The sequence below is a fragment of the Arachis stenosperma genome, chromosome 5 (assembly GCF_014773155.1).
Source record: "Arachis stenosperma cultivar V10309 chromosome 5, arast.V10309.gnm1.PFL2, whole genome shotgun sequence".
Classification (NCBI taxonomy): domain Eukaryota; kingdom Viridiplantae; phylum Streptophyta; class Magnoliopsida; order Fabales; family Fabaceae; genus Arachis; species Arachis stenosperma.
In genome coordinates this window covers 69,271,211-69,296,579 of record NC_080381.1, presented here as the reverse complement: position 1 = coordinate 69,296,579, position 25,369 = coordinate 69,271,211, and the positions used below count along the sequence as shown (strand labels likewise).

Here is a 25,369-nt window from a genome sequence, read left to right as displayed (position 1 = left end):
GTCTTCTTCATCAAACACGCAAGGCTCCTTCCATGGCAAGCTGTATGTAGGGTTTCACCGTTGTCAGTGGCTACCTCCCATCCTCTCAGTGAAAATGTTCCTATGCTCTGTCACAGCATGGCTAATCAGCTGTCGGTTCTCTGTCAGGCCGGAATAGAATCCATCGATCCTTTTGCGTCTGTCACTAACGCCCCGCCTGCTAGGAGTTTGAAGCACGTCACAGTCATTCAGTCATTGAATCCTACTCAGAATACCACAGACAAGGTTTAGACCTTCCGGATTCTCTTGAATGCCGCCATCAGTTCTAGCTTATACCACGAAGATTCTTGTTAAGGAATCCAAGAGATATCTACTCAATCTAAAGTAGAACAGAGGTGGTTGTCAGGCACATGTTCATAGTTGAGAATGATGATGAGTGTCACGGATCATCACATTCATCCGGGTTAAGAGCAAGTGATATCTTAGAATGGAAGCAAGCATGATTGAATAAGAAACAGTAGTAATTGCATTAATCCATCAAGACACAGCAGAGCTCCTCACCCCCAACCATGGGGTTTAGAGACTCATGCCGTGGAAAGTATACAATGAAACGTGTAAAAATGTCATGAGGTACAGATACAATGTCAAAAGGTCCTATTAATAGTAAACTAGTATCCTAAGGTTTACAAAAATGAGTAAATGACAGAAAAATCCACTTCCGGGCCCACTTGGTGTGTGCTTGGGCTGAGCAATGAAGCATTTTCGTGTAGAGACCTTTTCTGGAGTTAAACGCCAGTTTTTATGCCAGTTTGGGCGTTTAACTCCAAGTTTTATGCCAGTTCCGGCGTTTAACGCTGGAATTTCTGAGGCCGAATTGCTACGCCGATTTGGGCCATCAAATCTTGGGCAAAATATGAACTATCATATATTTCTGGAAAGCCCAGGATGTCTACTTTCCAATGCCGTTGAGAGCGCGCCAATTGGGCTTCTGTAGCTCCAGAAAATCCACTTCGAGTGCAGGGAGGTCAGAATCCAACAGCATCTGCAGTCCTTTTCAGTCTCTGAATCAGATTTTTGCTCAGAACCTTCAATTTCAGTCAGAAAATACCTGAAATCACAGAAAAACACACAAACTCATAGTAAAGTCCAGAAAAGTGAATTTTAACTAAAAACTAATAAAAATATACTAAAAACTAACTAAAAGATACTGAAAACATACTAAAAACAATGCCAAAAAGCGTACAAATTATCCGCTCATCAATGAGTCCCCATAGTTGGTCTTCACATAGCGAACCGGGATCCCATATCTTGTTTTCGCACCCGTCTTCGATTTGGTCTTCATACCCTCTCTTTCCGGGTGGTTGACATATAGAATTCTCTTTAACATACCAAGCCTTCCGTCGAGACCCTTGTAAAGTGGCAATCTTCCAATCATCGTTCCTATACCTTGAAGCTTTGACCTTAATGAGCCTATTTCCTAACTTGCAACCACTACACAACTCATTCTTGCTTTTAATTCCACAAAGAGCTCTAAGTTGACCATCATTTTCAATTAAACCATATTCAAGTGAGAAAGTAAAGCTTAGGGATAAAAATTTTACCCACTTGAGTGTTGTGTTGGATGGTGACTTGGGGAGGGAGGCTTCCCCACACTTAGACCATGCAAAGTCCACTTCCTTGTGCTCTTCTTTGTGTATTTCCACCTCTTTGCGAGCTTCCTCGATTTGAACCTTTTCCCTTTTATCACATGGCTTGGTGTTGTCTTCAAGAACTTTGATTTCGTGCCTAATGGGGGTTGATTCAATTTTGGATAGGAAGTCATTGATGAATAAATCTATTTCTTGGTCAACCTCTTCATATTCTTCAATTTCGATATACACCATGCCAACGTTTTCCTCTTGGTAGCTCTCTTTCTCATTGCTCACCAAGGGTATGGGAGGTTGTGCACACTCTTCTATAATTTCAACTCCATGTCCAATGGGAGAGGATTCCATTGTAGAGAGAAATTCGTCCATGATTGAATCCATCTCTTGATAAGCCTCTTCCAAGTCTCCAACGATGGTATGCCTTGGAGGTTGCGCACCCACCTCAACATCAATATCAAGCTTTTTGGAAGAGTGCTCCATGATGCTACATTCCCATGGACTTTCAACATCTCCTAAATCTTCAACCGCTTCTCCCTTTTCTTCAATGATCATAGGCTCCTCCAAATGTTCTAACACAAAATTTGATTCCTCCTTCTCCACCGAATTTTCCAATTTCTCCTTCATGCTTTGCTCTTCTTTTGACTTTTCACATGTGGTCACGGAAGTACCTTGAGTATTCAAGCATTGGTGGGCTAAAGTATGCACCACCTTGGTCAAATTGGTCACAAACTCAAGTGTATCCCGCTTCATGGCTTCTTGTCCTTGAAGTAACAAAGTGAGAGGATCGTCTATTGGGACTTGTGGTGGGTAGGAAGGTTTATTGTATTGGAGAGAGGATTCATAATAGGAAGGTGGTTCTTCTTGGTACGGTTGTAGAGATTTTGTGTATTGAGGTGGTTCTTGGGAGTAATCTTGATAAGATTGTGGTGGTTCTAAAGGTTCTTGCTCATAATGATCATAAGAGTATGGCATGGATGATTGGTGATATGGTGAATATGGATCATAGGGCGGTGTTTGGTAATGAAAGGCTTGTGAGAATGGTTGAGGTTCATGTTGAGGATGAGATTCATAGGCATATGGTGGTGGTTCTTGAAAGTCACAAGGAGATTCACCATAGCCATTGGATTGATATGCATCATGGAATGGCTCTTCTTCATAGTGCATTGGTGGAGGTTGTTGCCATGAAGATTGATCATATGCATATGGCTCTTCCCACCTTTGATTATCCCATCCTTGATACACATCCTCATTGAAGCTCTCATCACCTACAACATAATTAGAACCAAACTCATAGCCAAAGTGAGAATTCATAATGAAAGAAAACAAAATAAAACTAACAAAATCTAGTAAACAAGCAAAAGACAAACTATTTACACTATTCACATATGTACAATAACCAATAACATAACACCATTGTACTCCCCGGCAACGGCGCCATTTTGATGATTAGATTTTTGACAGTTTAGAATTTCACTAATGAAATCTCGTTGTAAAGTATAGTTTCTAAACCAAACAATAATCCTTTCATACAAAAAGTTGTTTGTCACTAGTACAAACCCCTAAAATTTATAAACCGAAGTATTGGACCTCGGGTCGTTCTCCCTAGGATTTACAATAAAGTGTTTTGTTATTGGTTGTGAGTTATTTTGGGGTTTTGATATGAAGCATGAAAGATAAATGGCAAGAAAGTAAACTAAGGCCTAAAAAGGTCTTGGCAAGGGTTGGTAGTCAAGGATCTCTATCCTAATCACTAACCACAATATGAGAATTGGCAAGGATTAATCTCACTAAATCATCCTCTAACTAATAGTAAAGGAAAGTCAAATGAGCTATATCAATCCTAGTCCATAAGTCCTAACTCTCCACTAATTCAATTAGTGAGAACTAGAGTCAATGGCTCCCAATCATCAATTACTTGGGCATTAGTAACTCAAGAGGTCCTAAATTACCTTTCCAAGCCAAGAGTATAAAATTCTACTCTAAAATCCAACCAAGCATTTCATCAAACACTTGGAAGGCACAAAAGAAAAGCATAGTAAATTGACAACAAGAACAAAATCTAACAACAATTATTGCAAAGAATTAACAACAACAATCAAGGAAATCACAATTATCATGAATTACCTCAAATTGCATTATTGAAAGAAAACAAATGAACAATAATCCATCCAAAACAAAATGAAGAATTACAATTATTAAAGCATCTCACTAGCATGAGGGAGAGGAGAAGATTAAGAATTGATAAAGGAGAAGTGGATTAAAGCATGAATTAAACCTAGATCTAAGAAGAGGGATTAACCTAAACCTAATCCTAATTCTAGAGAGAAGTGAGAGTTTCTCTCTCTAAACTAACTCTAACTAATCCTAATTATGCTATATGGTAGAATGATGATTATTATTCCCCTTTATCCTTGATCCTTTTTATTCCTTTCTAGCAGTAATTGGCGCCAAAATGGGTTCAGAAAACCCCTCCAAATCGCCAGGCACGTGTTCCTTTAATGAAGTCATGTGCGGCTTCGACGCGTGCGCGCACGGTACGCGTGCGCGTCCCTGGCCGATTCTGCAATGTGAGCGCGGGCGCCTTGTGCGCGTGCGCGTGCTTGGCCGAGATCAATTATTTGCCCTTTTGTGCTTCTCTCCACTTGCATGCTTCCTTCCTTGCTCCTTTGATCCATGGCTAGCCTATTTCAACCTGAGATTACTAGCAAACACATCAAGGCATCTTATGGAATCAAAGAGGGATTAGAATTCATCAAAACGAGGCTTAAAAGGCATGTTTTTACACTTAGGCACAAATACGGGGGAGATTACAAAACCATGCTAATTCATAGGTTAAATGCGAGAAAATGTCATCAAAATACTCTAAATTCAATACAAGATAAACCCTAAAAATGGGGTTTATCAGAGTCACAGGCTTCTCTTGCATGCCCAAAGAAGAATCAACTGGAGGTTCCTTCTTCTCTGTAGGGCCATGCTCAATGGCATTCTTAGGATCTTCCTGGTCCTTGATTGCCTTAAGTCCCTCAGTAGCATGCTTCTGAGGTTCAGCCTCCTTGGCGAAGACTACTGTCTCACCTTCTTCTAAGGTCTCCTTCCCAGAAAGCATCAATCTTTCTGTGAGGGCCTTATAGGGATACACTTCCTCAAATAACTCAGTAAGAGAAATATTGATGTGCAACTTCTTAGAGCCTTCCAAGGACTGTGAGCAGTGCTCATCCTTGGTCTCTTTTTCGGTCTTGTAAGGATGTGGTACTTCAGGCTTTCTTTCCATAAGAGGGGTGTGCAACAATGTGCTTCCAGTCTCTTCTTGAATCTCTTCTTTATTTAGTTCCTCAACAGTGTGTACCTTCTGAGGCTCAGCCTCCTTGGTGCTAATGAGGGCCAGACACTCTTCTCTAGGATTCACTTCTATAGTGTCTCTGTAGTTTCTGAGGAAGGTTCCTCTGAATGACTACATTGCACTCTTTAGTAAGAGCTACTGTCTCTACTTCCCTCCAATCCCTCTTGTTGTTCAGTATTTCCTTCATGAACTTAGCATATGAAGGCATTTGTTCAAGAGCCTCTGCAAAAGGGATTTTGATCTCCAGCTTCTTAAAAGCTTCCCTTTTTTGCTTTCTGGAGTCGTTGAGGGTATAGTAACTTGGCCTTGTACTCATCAATCTTGGTTGATGAAGGCTGAGTACCTTGTGTCTTGAAAGGGGGGTTACTAGCTTGCTTAGAAGGGTTGTTATCAGCATGTGACTGGCCTCCCTTGCTCGAGCGTTCAATGCCCATATTGCTGCCCCCTTCCTAGTGTTCAACGACAGGGCTACTATTCCCTTTTGGGCGTTCAACACCCTTGTTGTTGTCCTTGATTGGGCGTTCAATACCAGGGATGGATATCCCTTCTTGGCGTTGAATGCCAATGACATTCTTCCTTGGGCATTCAATGCCTTCAAAGACGTCTTGGACATCAGTCTGGTGTTCCTCTGTTAGCTTTTCTTCCCTTGATCTCCTATTGCACTGAGGTTGGGTGTTTAAGGATTTCTCACTCCTCAATTGAATAGCTTGACATTCCTCTGTTATCTGCTTAGATAACTGCTGCCTTGTTTGACTCAGCTGGGCTTCTATATTTCTGTTAGAAGCCTGAGTTTCTCGCAAAGCCTCTTGTAGTTCCAGTAGTTGCTGGGCAAGGGCGTGCAATTGTTGTGTCAATGGGCCATCTTGCTCTGGAGGGTTAGGTTCAGTAGATATTACCTTAACCTCTCCTTTTATAGAAGTCTCAACAGATGAGTACAGATGCTGATTAGTGGCAACTGTTTCAATAAGCTCGTGAGCTTCTTCAATGGTTTTTCTCATATGTATGGAACCACCATTTTAGTGGTCCAGAGACATTTTAGCCATGTCTGAAAGTCCATAGTAGAAGATGTCTAATTGTACCCATCCTAAAAATATTTCAGTGGGACATTTTCTTAGCATCCCTCTATACCTCTCCCAAGCATCATAAAGAGATTCACCATCTCCTTGTTTAAAGCCTTGGATGTCCAGCCTCAGCTGGGTCATCTTCCTTGGAGGGAAGTATTGATTTAAAAACTTATCTACTAACTGTTTCCAAGTTTTCAAGCTATCTTTGGGCTTGACCCTTTATAGCAAAGGAAAAGAGTAACAATCTGTAGACATCTTGATCTACTCCCTCGTTGTGTATTGCGTCGGTAATCTTTAAGAAATCTACCAGGAACTCAGTAGGTTCTTCCTATGGAAGTCCAGAGTACTGGCAGTTTTGCTGCAGTATAGTAATGAGTTCAAGGTTTAGTTCAAAGCTACTTGCTTTGATGTGAGGTATGCTAATACTTCTTCCATAGAAGTCAGCAGTGGGGTTTGTATAAGATCCCAAAGTTCTTCTAAACTCTTCATTCCCATTTGGGTTCATGATGAATGAAGAGAGAACTTTTACGTGGTCTGGAATTCAGAATAAATTTCCGTTGCAAGTATAGCTTCTAAACCAACAAAAGTCCTTTCTTACAAACATTTTGGTTGTCATAAGTAACAAACCCCTGATAAAATTGACAACCGAAGTATTTAAACCTCGGGTCATCTTCTCAAGGAATTGCAGGGAGGTATGTTCTTATTATTGGTTATGAGTCTTGTAAATTGGGGGTTTTGAAAGTAAGGAACAAGTATGTTAAATGATAAGAAAAATAAAATAGTAATGATAAAATAAACTCTTGGCAAAGTATTAGAATCAGAATTCCTATCCTAGTTATCCTTATCAGGTGTGATGAGAATTAGGTTTTAATCCCACTTAGTTATCCTTTATTAAACAAAGGAAGGTCAAGTGGACTAATTAGCTTGATCCTCAAGTCCTAGTCAATCCCTGTGGGAAGACTAGCTTTAGAGCGATCTAGATCAATTAGAATCTGCCAATTTCAACCACTGCTGAGTTTGACAACTCAAGTGTTACCAATTATCTAACCAAAGCCAAAAGGGGGAAAAATCTAAATTATTTATATAAATAAAAGAAAACAATCATGAGTCTAAAATACCTCAAATTATACTAAATAGAGAAAATCCTAACATGAATGGTTCATAAGCCAAATAGGCAACATAAGTAATACAAGCATTAAAGTATCTCAAAGTAGAAGAGAAGTCAAAATAAAGGAATACTGAACCTGATAGAAAAATGAGATAAAAATATTCCTAAGTTCTAAAAATCCTAATCCTAATCCTAGAGAGAGAGGAGAGAACCTCTCTCTCTAAAAACTACATCTAAATCCTGAAATTATGTGTTCCGAATGTATGGTGATGAATTAATAGATTCTCCCACTTTATAGCCTCTAATTTGTATTTTCTGGCCCGAGAACTGGGTCAGAAACAGCCCAGAAATTGCTGATTGTGAAATCTGGTTCGTACAGGTCGCGACAAAGTGACGCGAAGGCGTCATCCACGCGTTTGCGTGGATTGAGATTTTGCAGATGCGACGCGGGTGCGTCATCTACGCGTTCGCGTCACTTAACTTCAAGGCAGCTATAACAAATTATCTATCGTTGCGAAGCCCCGGATGTTAGCTTTCCAACGCAACTAAAACCATCTCATTTGGATCTCTGTAACTCAAGTTATGACCGTTTGAGTGCGAAGAGGTCAGGCTGGACAGCTTAGCAGTTTCTTCAACTTCTTGTATTCCTTCCACTTTTGCATGCTTCCTTTCCATCCTCTGAGCCATTCATGCCCTGTAATCCCTGAATTCACTTAACACACATATCACGGCATCTAATAGTAATAAGAGAGGATTAATATTAGCAAATATAAAGCCAAAGAAGCATGTTTTCAATCATAGCACAAAATCCGGAAGAAAAACGTAAACTCATGCAATTAGTATGAATAAGTGTATGAAAGATTGATAAAATCCACTCAATTGAGCACAAGATAAACCATAAAATAGTGGTTTATCAATGAAGAAAGGTAGAAGAAGAGAAAGAGTAAGAGATACAGATGTAAATTGTAATTAAAATATTTTTATTTTTATTTTATTTATTTATTAATTTCAAAAATAAAATTTAATTTATTTAAAAGATTTGAAATTTAAATGATATAATTCGAAAAAGAAGAGAGAGAAATAGAAAGGAATTTTTGAAAATTAAAAGAGAGAAGAGTTAGTTAGGAAGTTTTGAAAAATAAGATAACTAATTAAGAAAGATTTGAATTTAAGATAGGATAGAAGATTAGAGAAGATTTGATTTTAAAAAGATTTGAAATAGTTAAAAAGATAAGATAAGAATTAAAAATAATTAAAAAAGATTTAATTTTAAAATTTAAAAGAAGGTAAGATAGAAAAGATAAGATAAGTTATGTAAGAAAGAGAAGATAAAGAAGTTAAGAAAAGATAAGTTTTAAATTAAAAATTTTTAAAATTTAAATTTGAAATTTGAAAGTTAAAATTTGAATTTGAAATAAGATAAGATAAAGATTTTGAAAAAGATTTGATTTTTGAAAAAGATATCATTTTTAAAAGATTTTATTTTAAAATTTAAAACTAAGATAAGTGATGAGCGGATAATTTATACGCTTTTTGGCATTGTTTTTATATAGTTTTTAATAAGTTTGAGCTACTTTTAGGGATGTTTTCCTTAGTTTTTATGTTAAATTCACATTTCTGGACTTTACTATGAGTTTGTGTGTTTTTCTGTGATTTCAGGTAAATTCTGACTGAAATTGAGGGATTTGAGCAAAACTCTGAAAAAGGCTGACAAAAGGACTGCTGATGCTGTTGGAATCTGACCTCCCTGCACTCAAAATGGATTTTCTGGAGCTACAGAACTCTAAATGGCGCGCTCTCAACGGCGTTGGAAAGTAGACATCCAGGGCTTTCCAGCAATATATAATAGTCCATACTTTGCGCAAGGATAGACGACGTAACTTGGCGTTGAACGCCAAGTTCATGCTGCTGTCTGGAGTTAAACGCCAGAAAAACGTCATAATCCGGAGTTGAACGCCCAAAGCACATCATAACTCGAAATTCAACTCCAAGAGAAGCCTCAGCTCGTGGATAGATCAAGCTCAGCCCAAGCACACACCAAGTGGGCCCCGGAAGTGGATTTATGCATCAATTACTTACTCATGTAAACCCTAGTAACTAGTCTAGTATATATAGGACATCTATCTATTGTATTAGACATCTTTTGACCACTCTAAGTCTTTTATCATTCGGTCACTTGATCATGGAGAGGGCTGGCCATTCGGCCATGCCTGAACCTTCTTTTACTTATGTATTTTCAACGGTGGAGTTTCTGCACACCATAGATTAAGGGTGTGGAGCTCTGTTGTACCTCAAAGATTAATGAAGTTCTATTTTCTTTTATTCAATTCTCTATCTTATTCTTATTCCAAGATATTCATTCGTACTCAAGAACATGATGAATGATGATGAGTTAGATAACCCTCATTATTATTCTCACTGATGAACGCGCGTGATTGACAACCACTTCCGTTCTACATGCAACACAAGCTTGAATGTGTATCTCTTAGATTCCCCAACAGAATCTTCGTGGTATAAGCTAGATAGATGGCGGCATTTGTCTGGATCCGGAAAGTCCAACCTTGTCTGTGGTGTTCCGAGTAGGATCCTGGGAATCCGGAAAGTCTCACCTTGTCTGTGGTATTCCGAGTAGGATTCCGTTCATGAATGACTGTGACGTGCTTCAAACCTGTAACCTGCTGGGCGTTAGTGACAAACGCAAAAGAGGGATTCTATTCCAGTAGGGGAGGGAACCAACCGGTGATTGGCCGTACTGTGACAGAGTGCGTGAGCATTAGCTTTCACTGCGAGGATGGGATGTAGCTATCAACCATGGGTGATGCCTCCAGACTGGTTAGCTGTGCGAGTGACAGCCGCATAGGATATTTCCCCGTGAGGATGAAAGTAGCCACAGTTGATGGTGAACCCCTATACAAAGCTTGCCATGGAAAGGAGTAAGAAGGATTGAGTAGAAGCAGTAGGAAGGCAGGCGTCCGAGAGCTCTACAGCATCTCCATTCCGCTTATCTGAAATTCCCACCTATGAATCTACATAAGTATTTCTATCCCTTTTTATTAACTTCTTTCTATTTTATTTAAACCCATAATCCTATTTTAATCTGCCTAACTGAGATTTGCAAGGTGACCATAGCTTGCTTCATACCAACAATCTCTGTGGATTCGACCCTTACTCACGTAAGGTTATTACTTGGACGACCCAGTACACTTGCTGGTTAGTTGAACGGAGTTGTGAAAGAAGGTCAATTTCTAAAAGGAATAATTTCACAATGATGCCAAAAGGCACAAAATAGGAATCACAATTTCGTCCACCAATAAGATAAAAATTTTAAAACTAAAATCTGAATTTTTAATTAAGATTTTCGAAAATTAAATTAAAATAAAGATAGAAAGGATATTTTTATTTTTGAATTTAATGAGGAGAGAGAAAAATAACAAAAATGCACCAAACTTAAAATTTTTAGATCTAAAACACCTAATTTTTGAAAATTTGAAAACAAATACCGAAAAGACACCAAACTTAAAATTTTTAAGATCAAAAGAAAATACAAGAACACTTTGAAGATCAATAAGAACACCAAGAACAAAACTCAAAGAATTTAAAGAAAACAAGAACATTCGAAGGACACCAAACTTAAAATTTTAGAAAACCAAGAACACTATTTTCGAAAATTAAAAGAAAAAGACACACAAAAGGTACCAAACTTAAAAGATTGACTCAAGACTTAAGCAAAAGACACTAATTTTGAAATTTTTTTGAAAAGATTCAAGAAAATTCGAAAAATTCAACAAGAACAAAAACAAAAGACTCAAACCAAGAAAAAAATATTAAACAAAGAAAAGAAAAAGGTTTTTGAAAAATATTTTTATTTTTTTTCAAAAAAAAGAAGAAAATAAAAAAGAAAAACTAACAAAATTAAAGATAATACCTGATCTAGGGAATAAGATAATCTGTCAGTTGTCCAAATACGAACAATCCTCGGCAACGGTGCCAAAAACTTGGTGCACGAATCCCCACACGTCGTACAACTGTACCAGCAAGTGCACTAGGTCGTCCAAGTAATACCTGAGCGAGTCAGGGTCGATCCCATGATGATTGTGGTTTTAAGCGAGCTATAGTTATCTTGCAGGTCTTAGTCAAGTGGATACAAGAGTTGTTGGATTTATGAGATCTGAACTGGGTTGATATGTTTACAATAATAATCTTAAAACTTAGATGGTTAAGGCTTGGAGTTGCTTTGTCCTCTTGGATTAACTCTGGTCTTACTGTCTTCTTCAATTGTGAGTGATTTCTTCTATGGCAGGCTGTATGTGATCAACGCCATATAACCGCGATCATTAATCTCCTCTGCTTCAGATCAAACACCGTATGGTTGCGGTCATCCAATCTGAACGGGGGTGAAGCTCCTGCAGTTCATTCTCTTTGGTGATCCTACTCAAAACGCCACAGACAAGGTCGAATCTTCCAGATCAGAGGATGTTGCACCTTGGTTCAAGCCTCTACCACAGAGACCCTAATCTCCCCATACCTCGGCTGAACTGATGTCTCGAGAAGTCTCCAAAAAAGTCGTAGATTAGCCGTCTAAGAGATGTATAATCAAGCTAGCAGTTCGATGCTTTCCAGTCACGTATTCACACGAACCCAAAAAGACACGAGTGATTGTTAGGCACGCGGTCTTGGTATGAAGAACGGAGCTGATTTCACGGATCATCCCTGATAAACCACTATTTTATGATATTTCTTATGCTCAATTGAGTGGTTTCTATCAAGTCTTTACTCACTTATTCATATAAATTGTATGGTTTTACAATTCCTTCCTTATTCCTTATTATATGTGAAAATATGTTTTCTAGACCATAAAACTATTAATTTTAATTATCCTTTATTACCATTCGATGCCGTGATATGTGTGTTGAGTATTTTCAGGCTTTATAGGGTAGGAATGGCTTAGAGAACAGAAAGGAAACATGCAAAAGTAGAAGGAACGCGCGAAAATAAAGTTTTGAAGGAAATGGCAGCGACGCGCACGCATGGATGACGCAAGCGTGACTCGCGCAGAACCCAAGCAACGCGCACGCGTGGACGACGCGAACGCATGCCTAGCGCAAAGCGCAAGTGACGCGTACGCATGACAAGAAAAACTTCCAAATGACGCTCACGCGTGACCCACACCTATGCGTGACGGATTCCACATGCAGAAAATTGCTGTAAACGTCTCCAGCGATTTCTGGACTCCTTTTCGGCCCAAATCCAAGCCCAGAAAACACAGATTAGAGGTTATAAAGTGGGGGAATCCATTCATTCATAAGCATAGGCTGATAATTCATAATTTTATGTTTTAGATGTAGTTTTCTAGAGAGAGAGGCTCTATCCTCTCTCTTAGGATTTAGGATTTCTCTTAGTTTTAGGATTGTTTCTTCATTCCAGGTTCAATGTTCCTTTAACTTATTGTCTCTTCTACTTTTATTTTATTCTATTACTTTAATTGTTTATTTTCCCAATTTGGTTTATGAACTCCATGTTAGGATGATTTTCTTATTTAATACACATTAAGGTATTTCAGATTTATAATTGCTTTCTTCTATTTATGATATAAATAATTTGGATTTTTCTCCTCTTGGCTTCGGTTGAGTAATTGGTGACACTTGAGTTATCAAACTCCTTTGTGATTGATAATTGGAATTTGCTTATTGATTTGGATTCCTCTAACGCTAGTCTTTCCATAGGAGTTGACTAGGATTTGAGGAATCAAGCTGATTAGTCCACTTGACTTTTCTTTATTTAGTAAGGGTTAACTAAATGGGAGCATTGAACAATTCTCATCACCAGTGATAAGGATAACCAGGACAGAATTTCTAGTTCTCAAAACCTACCAAGAGCTTTATTAGTTATTATTTGAATTTCTTGTTATTTTACATTACTTGTTTCTTATTTCAAAAACCCCAAAAATATACTTTTTTCATAACCAATAATAAACACACCTCCCTGCAATTCCTTGAGAGACGACCCGAGGTTTAAATACTTCGGTTATAAATTTTATTGGGTTTTGCTACTTGTGACAATCAAACTTTTGTACGAAAGGATTCTTTACTGGTTTAGAAGCTATACTTGCAACGAGAATTTATTTGTGAAATTCTTTACCGACAGAAAGTCTGATCGTCAATCCCATTCATCATGTTGAAGAACGAGTATACATCTTAGAATTGAATCAAACACGGATTGAAGAGAAACAGTAATACTTTTATTAATCCATAAAACTCAACAGGGCACCTCCCCTTAACCTAGGAGGTTTAGAAACTCATACTAATGGAAAATACAATGTGATAAACGAAAATATGGTGTAAAGTAGATGAAGATCTTTAACAAAGGGTGATCTTCTACTTTAAATACTAAACTAATGACTAGTAAGGGTAAAACAGACTATTTAGTGCTAAAATCCACTTCTGGGGCCCACTTGGTGAGTGTTTGGGCTGAGCTTTGATGAGATCCACGTGCTGTGAGGCCTCTAAGGCATTGAACGCTTGCTAGGGAGTCCTCTTTGGGCGTTTGGATGATGGTCTCTTCTCCTTGGGCGTTGGACGCCTGAAAGGGGGGGCAGGAGGCTAGCGTTGAATGCCAGTTTTGAGCCTTCTAATCTGAAGAAAAATATGAACTATTATATATTGTTAGAAAGATCTGGAAGTCAGCTTTCCGTAGCCATTAATAACGCTCTATTTGGACTTCTGTAGCTCCAGAAAAGCTTTTTCTAGTGCAAGGAGGTCAGATCCAGACAACATCTGTAGTACTTTCTCTGTCTCTGAATCAGACTTTTTCTCCAGCTCCTCAATTTCAGCCAGAAAATATCTGAAATTGCATAAAACACACAAACTCATAGTAGAATCCAAAATATGTGAATTTAACACTAAACCTATGAAAACTTAATAAAAACTAAACAAAACATGCTAAAAACTATATGAAAATGATGTCAAAAAGCGTATAAAATATCCGCTCATCAACCATCATCGTTGTAACGACCCGATTTCTGACAGGTCCGGATCACTACTAGTCATCAGGTGTCACTTTCCAGTAATTCTATAAAACTCTAGACTCGACGATACTTACTACATATGAGCCTTTTGTACTAACAGAATCGCGTATGTTAGCTTATTTTTATCATGTCTTTCTTAACAAACCTATTAGCAATCTTCAGAGATATAAAATATAAAATAAACACCAAACTAACAGCAAAAAAAATCAAATGACAACAAGAATACAGAAAAACTTTCATACATATATACATCTTAAGTTAGTTCTTACAAAGTAGACATGCTTAGCTACATATAGATATACGTATAAACTTATATACAACTGACAACTTTCTAGAGTATCTGGTTCATATAGAAAACCCCTAAACTGGTATCTGGTTAACAGAAGTAAATAACAAACTCTATCCCTCGAAAAGCAATAAAAGTGAGGGAAAAAAGATTCTAAGAAAACAAAGACCATCTGTCATATATCACACCACCACTGAGGTGCAGGTCTGTGGAATATCATCTCAGGACTAGTCTCGAGCATCTTCTGTAGGGTCCGAAAACACAAGATCCTCTGGTACCTCTTTGAATAGAACGTCAGTGGTGGCAGACAAGTCGAAATCCTCCATCTAGGGAAAAAGAAAAAGGAAGGGATGAGAACCTATATGGTTCCCAATAAGGCGACACCGTGAAAACACGTCTCTCTCGTGAAACCTAGGGTTCTGGCTCTATCATAATAACTCTCTTGTTAAATCCCTCAGCTACTTCCGTATCGAGACATAACTCTATCTTGGCATCTTCCGTTGGGGTTAATGCTGCTCCTTACGCTATTCTCTATGGCTAATGTTGTTCCTAATTTTATTATCTTAATCCAAGCTTTGGGGAATTTGTGATTTTCCAACTTTAAAACACAAGCAAGAATCAGAGAATAGAAAATTAACAAGAAGCAGATAGCATGTAGCAGAAAGAATGAACAGTAAGCAATCACAATCAAATGCACAAACAATTTGTGATGCATGCCTGTTCCTAGCGCTGGCCATGAGCTCATGCGTCGGTTGTCTACCCGCAACCCGACGTTACTTGGAGTAAACCCCGAATATGGTTCCTTTACTGTGTCAGTTAGACACCTTGACATCACGGTTACCCGTGTCAGTTAGGCCTCATCATAATAATATTTTAATGTGCATCACAGTAAGAAACAGTGCTATCAGTTAGGCAAACATTCCTGCATTAGCAATCTCAGGCTATCAGTTAGGCGGGCACTTTCGCATTAGCCAATTGGCACAAGAATCATTCAACATACATTATGATATCAGTTAGGCGGACATTCCCGCATTAGCACTTTGGCACAAAGGCCCATTCAAACAAACAGTTCTCATGAATTATTATCCATTCATGGTTTTATTTTCTTTCTTTTCATCATGCCTCCACATCACCTTATAAATATGCATACCTCCGCATCACCATGTTATTAAGTATACCTCTGCATTACCATATTAATACGTATACCTCCGCATCACCTTTTAACTTTAAACCTTCCTAGGGACAACTTAAATTCTTGTTCATTTTCCTTACTTGTCTAGCCTATTACCTTTTTAGTGACCAGTCTTCTATTAAATAATTAATATAACAAACAGACTCAGATTCGTGCAAACTTTATGTCCACGCATTTGTATCAAACTCAAGTTTCATTTATTTTATATTGCAGAGAATTCTCACTTCCAGAACAAAAGTTATGCTTATTCTACTTTGAGAGGTTTCTATTTGGTTAACCGGTGAACCGGTTAACTTCCAAAGTGCATAACTAATTTTCTAGAATAGCCATGGCTTTGAAATTTGAACTGAATAAAATAGACACCCTAATATCTCATTTGGTTTTGGTTTCATCACAAAATCTTTTCTGCCTTAGGAGATATCCATCAAGAAATTCACTGCTCTAAGTTCATAAATCCTATTTAGCCTTTAATGAGCAGTAAAATGTTAAAGCCTATAACTTTTAATCCTTAATTTCTAAAATTCTAAAATTTTGAGGAAACAAAATATACATCATAAGGGTTATATCAAAACTAGTTTTTCTCAATTTAGAGTTTAAGATCAATACCAGTAACTCAAACAAGTCACTGGAATTATCAATGAGTTATAGAATTGCATGTCCATAAAACATTGAAACTTCCATTTTGTAAATTGCATATTTAATTCTATAAAAATGGGATTACCTCAAAATTTGGATAAAATGTTACTCACATAACAATCTGTTGACTCTCTTTATTTTCAACCCAAAAACCCATCAGAATCAAAAGTTGTGTAGGTTGAAAGTTGCTATTAGATTAATTCAAAAACAGACTTTTCAGCAGAAACCATTTATTTTCAAACATTTTTATCTTCCAACCTACCCATCAGAATATTCTGAAAATTTGAGAGGATGATCTATCCTCATCAAGGATTACCAGGGAATTATTACAGAATTTTTGAGTGGGTAGATTTTGCCCATAAATTCGTACAATTTTGCTGCCTATTTTCAGTAACTATATCGGCAGAATTTGGCTTAGGTTTTAACTAACTATTTTGGTTTCCTAAGCTTCTCATCATCTCTTAATCATCTTCATCATTATCAAAAACAATTTAATATCATAGCTAGAAGCAATTACTCATTTCATCATCAACAAACATCATTCACATAAACACAAACATACAATTACACTAATCTAACCCCTACCTCGATGGAGTTTACCCTTTCTCAAGAAATCGGTTCTAGCTTCCTCTTCCTCCTTCGGTCAGCTTCACTCCAAGCTTTTGCCAGCTTATTTAGTTCACCATCCTTGTTCTCCTTGCTTAGCTTGATCATTCCCATGAGGTGGTGTGGCTGGAGGCTTGAGGAATCACGTGGAGGTGGTTGTGAAGATTGGAAGAACTCTCTTTTTCCTCAGTTCATTCCCACACTCTAACTCTCGGACTCCTTTCTTTCTATAACTCCCTTCTCATTTCTTTTTTCTTTGTTCACACTTAATACTTGAAGGCCTTGTATGAAGAATGACTTGATGATAAAGGGTTGGGTGGTTGAATAGAAGTGTGGGTCGGTGATAATAATCAAGGGAAGATACTTGTTTACATGCATGTGTTCCTTCATTAATTGTTCACTAATGATTCAACACCCTTGGCTAATGTGTAGAGGAGGTTTAGCCAGCAAGAAGATAAGAGAGAGAGATAGTGGTTAATTGTGGTTAAGTGGCTAATCTAGAGAGAGTAGTTTGGTTAAGAAAAAATCGATTTGGTTTAAGTTCGGTTATATTTTAATTAAGCTAAGTGTTTCAGTTCTTTATTTTTTCTCTAGATAATCTTTCTAGTGGCTTCATGAATTTAGATTGAGGATAGCTTCTTTGAAGCTTTGGCCAAATTTCCAAAGAGAGGAAAAAAAATGGTTCAATAACTAAACCGTAAAATTACTGTTTTTCAAACCGTATCGGTTTAAACAACCGACAACTGAGATATTAACTGCAGAGAGTATCTCAACTTTAGGTCAAGCTTAGAATGTTCTACTAAGCTAATTTAATCAAGAACAGCTAGTAGTAAAGATTCCATAGATGAATTTAACTCGACGGTCAAATTCATCGTTATCGATACGGTTTTTGACTTACGACACGCTTTTATCTCTCTCCGTATATCTTTTCTTTTCACTTATCAAGTCTAAATCCGAATATGGTTTTTTTACCGTGTCAGTCAGGTACAAGTATCGTCATGGGTATGTCAGTTAGGATATCTTGGCATCACGGTAGAAAAAGGCTATCAGTTATGCAAACATTCCTGCATTTGCAACTTTAGGCTATCAGTTAGGCAGGAACTTCCGCATTAGCAATTTGGCACAAAGGCCCTTTCAGTTAAGCAATATGCTATCAATTAGGTGGACATTCTCGCATTAGCAACCTTAGGCTATCAGTCAAGTGGGAACTTCCGCATTAGAACTTTTCATTCTCTTTCTCTTTATTATGCCTCCACATTACCAATTACATACACACACCTCCGCATCACCTACACTATTAAACGTACCTCCGCATCACTGCTTAATTACACATACCTCCACATCACCAAATAATCAATCACTCTTACCTCCACATCCCCGCATAGGTATACTTTCAGTCTTAGTATTAAAATCTTTAATTTTTCATATACTCAAACTTTTTTAACGTTTAATTAAAGAAAAATTCAGTTTCTTAATAAAAATCTCAAAACAAAATGCTTTTTCTCACAATTTAAAATCATAGCATAATTTATTCTTTTCTTAGCAAATCGAAAACAAATAATATAGTTTTTTAAACTCAACTTTCTTTTAGATAAAACTTTAAATAAGCCTCAGAGTTTTATAAAATTTCTGCAGCATTTTCTCTAAAATCTGGGCTTTGCCACCCTTCAAGGGTCCCTTCCAAACCATTTTCAATTCTCAAAAATCTTTTTTGATAATTCAAACAAATCAAATTTAATATTTTAAATCCGTTTTCAATTCTCAAAGATTATTTTCAATAAGTCAAATTCTTAATATAAAAATTGTTTTTTCAATTATGAGTAAATATGTAAACCAAATCTTTTTCTAACATAGAGTCATTTTTCAAAATAAGTTTGTAAATCAGGTTTTCAAAATAAAATAACTTTTTTTTTGTATATTTTTATGAGAACTTGGTAGAACCTCTCCTTAAAATAGACTTCACCACTCTCACGGCTCGCTTACTTTCATCATTCCTTAACTTATCTCAATCCAAACCAGTATTCAATTCATACATTATTTTACCAAAGCATACATATAATTTATTCACAGCTACAGTTTCGATAATTCTCAAACATTCAGAAAATCAAACACATATTAATCAAATTCAATTATTTTTACAATCACAAATCTAACACAAATTCGTCGTTCAACCAGTCCAGACAATCATAAATTATTTGCAATTACTCATTAAATTTTTTAGCATTCATGAATTAAAAATTTATAATTTTAAAAATAAACCCCCTACCTCGGTATGAAATCAGAATCAACGAAAATTCTAGAGAAATTTTTTGATCGAGTTGTTAAAGAAAAAAACGTTAGAAATTGCCTGTGCCTCCTAGAATTTTAATTGTCCGAACTCAAAAAAAGGGGGAGCTACGTCACTGCGATTTCTATAAGACAAAAGTAACGCCAACATGTAAAAAAAGAGAAGATAAATACTTTTATCAAATTAAATTTTTTATTAGAGTTAATGGATCGCAAAAAATCAAAGTTTGAAGGTCACGGTTCCATGGAACCATTCTTTTCCTCTCTCACGGGCTTTCTTTCTTGTTTGCTTATGGTTTCGGTGGTTCATGAGAAAAGATAAGATGTTGATGATGATGATTAATCAATATAGAAGGTTAGGTGTCATTTGGTTATATATATACAAAAGAAACATGCTTTAAGAATTATATATGTATATAAGCATGCAAGCTAAGTTATTTCATTCTTTTCCTTGGTCCCTTGAGGCTTCGGCCAAAAAGAAAAGAAAAATAAATAATAATATAATATAGTAATAATAATAAAATAATATTAAATAATTATATAAAAATGATAATATAATAATGATAATATTGATAACAATGATAATATAATAATAGTAATAATAATAATAATGATAATAGTATGATAATGATAATGATAATAGTAATAATAAATATAATAACAATAAAAATCAATTAAATTTTTTTTGTTAAAATATTTTTTGGTAAATAATTTAAGTTTAATAAATACGTCATAATTAAATTAAATTTTAATAATTATAAAATTTTATTTAATTATTTTTTTATTAAAAATAATTTTTTAAAAATAAAATTTTAATATAATATAATAATTCATAAATAATTAATTATTTAATTTTTTAAAAATTCAAATTGTTATATTATTAAGTGTCTAATTATAAAATTATATTTTGTACAAGGACTTAATTACAAACTTTTAAAATATATACACTAATTTATAATTTTAGTGAAAATATAGGAATCAACTGTATAAATTAACCTATAATATATAATAACCAATTATATTTATATAATATGTAATTTGAAAAATAATTAAAATATTATATCAATTAAATTATCATTTAATTTATAAAATTAAGTATCAAACTTATACTTTGATGACATTATTTCTAACTTAAACTTTGAATTTTTCAAAACATAAAATCGAATTTAGCTGATTCAATTTATATAAATTTATTTTAGGACATGCATGTAAACTGATTTATTTTAGGACATTGGTGTAATATTAGATGTTATTTAATTTGTTTATGTCATTTACCTTAAAAAATAATTATATTTTATGTACACAAAAAATTAGTCACTAAAATAAATATTCGAATAAAATATATATTAAAATACATTATTTTATATATATATATATATTAAAATGAGTTAAATAATATATATATTTAAATTGAAATATAATACATATTAACTAATTTAGTGACTAATTTAAGTATTTACATAATATTGTTAAATAAACAAATTATTTTTGTAACCAATTTTTTTTTCTTTAGATGTTTCTTCTTTTTTTTTTTTATCAACTGATTTTTATTATACTAATAAACTATTAGAACAATTTAATCATATAATGTTATTAAAAAATTATTATTATTATTATTTATTTTTGTCAAATTTTATAATGCGATATAAACTTCAAGAAAATAAAAGCCTTTTACGTAAAAACCATAGGTGAAAGTCTTGGGAGCCGCGTTTTTCAGCTGCAATATTACGACCCAATTGAACGATGGATGAAGCCACCACGTGGCGCGTCATGCCCAAGTAACAGAACGGAATCCATGTCTCTTACTCTCTTCTTTCTCTTTCGTCTGATCAGAGAGAGAGAGAGAGAGAGAGAGAGAGAGAGAGAGAGAGAGAGAGAGAGAGAGAGAGAGAGAGAGAGAGAGAGAGAGAGAGAGAGAGAGAGAGAGAGAGAGAGAGAGAGTCTCAAATATCCAAAAACGCGAAGAATCAGAGACAGGACAGAACAGAACAAGGTCACATTAAAGTTTAAACACACTAACACCGAACTCGCTTCATCCATTCCGTCATTTATTTTTCTTCATTATTCTTTTCCACTTTTCCTATTTTACCCTGCATCCACGCCGCACCGTAACATCTCCCCTGTAACGGCTCCACCATAAGGCACGTGCCGCGCGTGCTTGGAGCTTCGTCCCTCTCCTGCAAACCTAATCGACCATGGAAGGTGGCGCGTCGCCGAGTTGCCGTTGCTGAAACGGACCGATCCGAGTCGATTCGTAGGGTTCGGCGATTCCATTGAATGATGAGAGGGAGCTGGTTCTTGAAGCGGCGTCCGGAGCAGAGGTTCCGGTTGCTGGCGGCTTCCGCCGTCAAATCTGCCAGGATCAACCTCCTCCTCTGCTGTTGTATTGCTTTGGTGCTCATCGTACTCGCCACCACCATTTCCACCTTCGTCGTGTTCTCTGATCTCCCTCCTTCGCTTCCTCGCTCCCATGCTTCGGGGTTAGTTACTCTCTCTCTCTCTCTCAAATCGTCATTGTCATGTTTTTCTGCCATTGTTTCCTTATTATTTTCAGAGAAGGAAAATAATAATGACGAGTGTGATAGTTAAGTTGGAGGTAAAACATTGGGAAAGAAAAAGATTAAATAATAGTAGTATCTAGATGAGATTGGAATCTAATTCGAATCTTCCTTGTTTTGGCATGGAGGGAGATTAAATGGAATAGAATTAGTAGCTGATACCTGGCCTTGGAACTTGGAATTTAGTGAAGTTATAATTGACTGAAAATATTTAGTTTATTTATTTATTTATTTATTTTTTCTTTGTGCCTTTTCATTTCCATGTAGAGAAAGTTGGGGATAAGGAGAAAGGTTCTTTAGTGTTTAGACGGCTTGTTATTGGTATTTGGGGATTTTGGTCATTGATATTTATGAATAAGAGTTTCCGATGTTAGCATTTTTCATTAGATTGTATTCAGTGTCATTGGGGTTCAAGACTAGGTACCTTCAGAATTATTAGCTGTTTTGGCCTGTGAATTTTAATTCATCACTCCTTGATGGGCTTTCTAAGTAATAAGTAATAACAGTTCACACCCTTCTGGCTGAAGGATAGAGAAATAAACAAACTTTGTTTGGGGTTTAGGTGGTCTGTATTCTATATTATAAGCCTTATTCATGCCTTCAAGTTTAGTGCAACGGGACTGAACATCAATCTTTGAACTGAGAATGTTGATTGCACCTTCCAAATTGTAAATTTTAGCATTTTTATTAAATTGTCGAATCTGCTTATTTTCTGGTGTAGTACCCTGGTAAATAACTGGATAAAGACTATAAGAATTAAGAAATCAGGTCTTCCTCCTTCTCATTTCTTTTCGTCAAGAAAAAAGAGTGGCTAAAGGAAATCTTTTTTCGTTTTAGATTTAATCGCTCTAAGAATGTTGAGTGTATTTCACTTATAAAATCAGAAAACTCATTTCATTTTATGCTCCACAGAAAAGGATATTCTATTGTAATGAACACATGGAAGAGATATGATCTCCTAAAGCAGTCCATCGCACATTATTCATCCTGCCCTCGACTTGAATCGGTACATATAGTTTGGAGTGAACCGGATCCTCCTTCAGATGATCTTTTAAAATTTCTTCTTCATGCAATACAGTCCAAGTCTATAGATAGGCGACAAGTGAAATTGAAGATTGATATCAACAAGGAAGATAGTCTGAATAATAGATTTAAAGTAATTAAGGATTTGGAGACAGATGCTGTCTTTTCTATTGATGATGATGTCATATTTCCTTGCTCTTCAGTGGAATTTGCATTTGATGTTTGGCAAAGTGCTCCAGATACAATGGTTGGGTTTGTACCTCGGGCACATTGGTTGGATTCATCGGTATGCTTTTAGTTTTTTTATTTTTATCAACTGGTTTTTCACCATCCCTGGTATATCTTTTCATCTTCGTATTTTGTGCCTAAGATTTGAATTTCCAGTATCTGAAAAATTATATGATAAAATTACCTTGGAAAAAAAGCCAAGTCTTCCTGATTTGAATTTTTTAATCCATTGTTTCTTGTTCTGAGTGATTTGATATAGATTGAGGAATTAAATATCTTGATGTGTTGATCCAACCTTCAAGAGAATGCCAATGCGGAGAGTAGATTAACTATTATGCGAACTTGCAAGGCTAAGTCCTTGGCATTCCTCCATCTTCAATTCTAATATTTCAAGTTATTGATGTTCTTGCAGGAAAGTGGTGGCATTAAATTTAGATATGCGGGGTGGTGGTCTGTGTGGTGGACAGGTACATATAGCATGGTACTTTCAAAGGCAGCTTTCTTCCACAAAAAGTATTTCAGTGTCTACACGAATGAGATGCCAGCATCAATTAGAGAATATGTGACTCATAATAGGTTTTCCTCTTGACTATCTCTGATCACTCGCTGCTTTTCTATATATCAAAACTTTACCTTCCCAACTATGTAATTGCAGCTTGTTTTTTATTTGCTGAATTGTTCACTTGATATACCAGGAACTGTGAAGATATTGCAATGTCTTTCCTCGTTGCAAATGCCACTGATGCACCCCCAATATGGGTCCAAGGTAATTGGCGCTTCAGAAACAGATTGCATAACTTTAATTGAGTGCTTTTGTTTAGAATGGCATGGTCCCACCTCCCTCTTTATTTAGCTTTTTATCTAAATAAATTCCTATATGCTTGACTTGAATTGAAATGTGACACTTGTTGGATTGTGGTTGTGGCTAATTAAATGATCTATTGAATGTAATCTTTTTCGAAATAAATACAGAAATGCTAATGTATGCTTGTTCCTTATCAATTGCTAGAAATAACTTTAATCATTTCATTCACACGCCCAGGGGTTTTGCTGCCTAGGTCTGCTGTTCATAACATATGTCAACTGTTTATACTTGTTTTCAGTAATCATTTGAACAATTTGATAATTTGCATTGTGTTTCACCATATATGCTTTTTAAATCATTAGTCCAGGACAGGGAAGGTCAAAATTATTATCGTATTGTTGTCAAGCAATTCCTAGTGCTCAAGTTATGTATACAGTCATAGTTATCTGGTTTCAGAGGCTTGAATCGCAATGTTAGTACAACAATATACATAAAATGATTCTGTTGTTACAGGTAAAATATTCGAGATTGGATCCACCGGGATAAGCAGCTTGGGAGGGCACAGTGTAAGAAGAACAGAATGTGTCAATAGATTTACTGCTGTATATGGGCGGATGCCCTTGGTATCTACTTCAGTGAAGGCTGTTGATAGCCGCAACATCTGGTTTTGGTGAGTTACTGGATTTTCGATTTTCTTGGAATGTTAGAAATTATTCCACCGTCTTACAGTTAGCTAGTAGAGTAACCCGATTCTTGATAGTTAAATAGCTGTATAATATCGAATCTTAGCAGGGAGAGCAAACTAAGCACATTGCTTAGCTTGATTTCTTGTATTATTGGCTTGTAATACAAGATTACCGAGTCTATTTTTGTCTCATCATATAGATTTCGATTGTAGAGTTAATATTATACCCTCATCCAAGAAACTCCATCTTATTTTTGTGTATCTTTGTATTTAAAGACAAATCCCAGAGATGGTGAGTGTAATTTACTCCATACCCTTCCCTCCCTCCTCCTCTCGCTTTCTTTTGTCTGTACCTCTTTTGTCATGGGATAAAAGGTGTGATGAAACATAGACAAATGAACAAAATAAAGTCTCGATTGATAACAACTAACATAGGAAGCGGATTTATACCTATCACATGTGTGGTTTCTGATTAGCCAAAATTGATATGCTCGGATTATTGGCAAGTGCACCAAATCGTATCAAGTAATATATTAAAGCAAGCAACTTCTAATTATATCTCTAATTAGATTAATCATACTTTGATAAGAGGAATTGATTCCTGACTTTTGAAGCATGAATGAATAGGATAAAAGATTAACAATTAAGATTGTAGGGTATAATTAGGAGAGGGATTAAAGAATTCAAAAGAAATCAAGATAGAAAATGTTAAAGGCTTCGCAGATGTTAAATCTTTTAGGTATAATAATAATTGTTTTCAAAATTTTGATTCATCCAAGAATCTTTTATAGTAAATTATTTATAATTAAATTTCAATCTCTTGCCAATTTAATTTCTCTAAACTTAATTAATAGCTAATGTCTTGGTCAATCAAGAGAAGAGGTTAAAATCAGTTTCGATTCT

General features: G+C 35.9%; 1 protein-coding gene across 1 annotated transcript; it reads left to right on the top strand.

Moving 5' to 3' along the window:
* The first annotated feature begins 21,049 nt into the window (after window positions 1–21,049).
* LOC130982323 (glycosylinositol phosphorylceramide mannosyl transferase 1-like) lies at window positions 21,050–24,789 on the top strand. Its single transcript, XM_057906290.1, has 5 exons — window positions 21,050–21,647; window positions 22,638–23,034; window positions 23,389–23,552; window positions 23,672–23,742; window positions 24,295–24,789. Exons 1-5 carry the CDS (start codon window positions 21,445–21,447, stop codon window positions 24,453–24,455), a joined length of 996 nt encoding a protein of 331 aa, XP_057762273.1. The 5' UTR covers window positions 21,050–21,444; the 3' UTR covers window positions 24,456–24,789.
* Window positions 24,790–25,369: the final 580 nt, after the last annotated feature.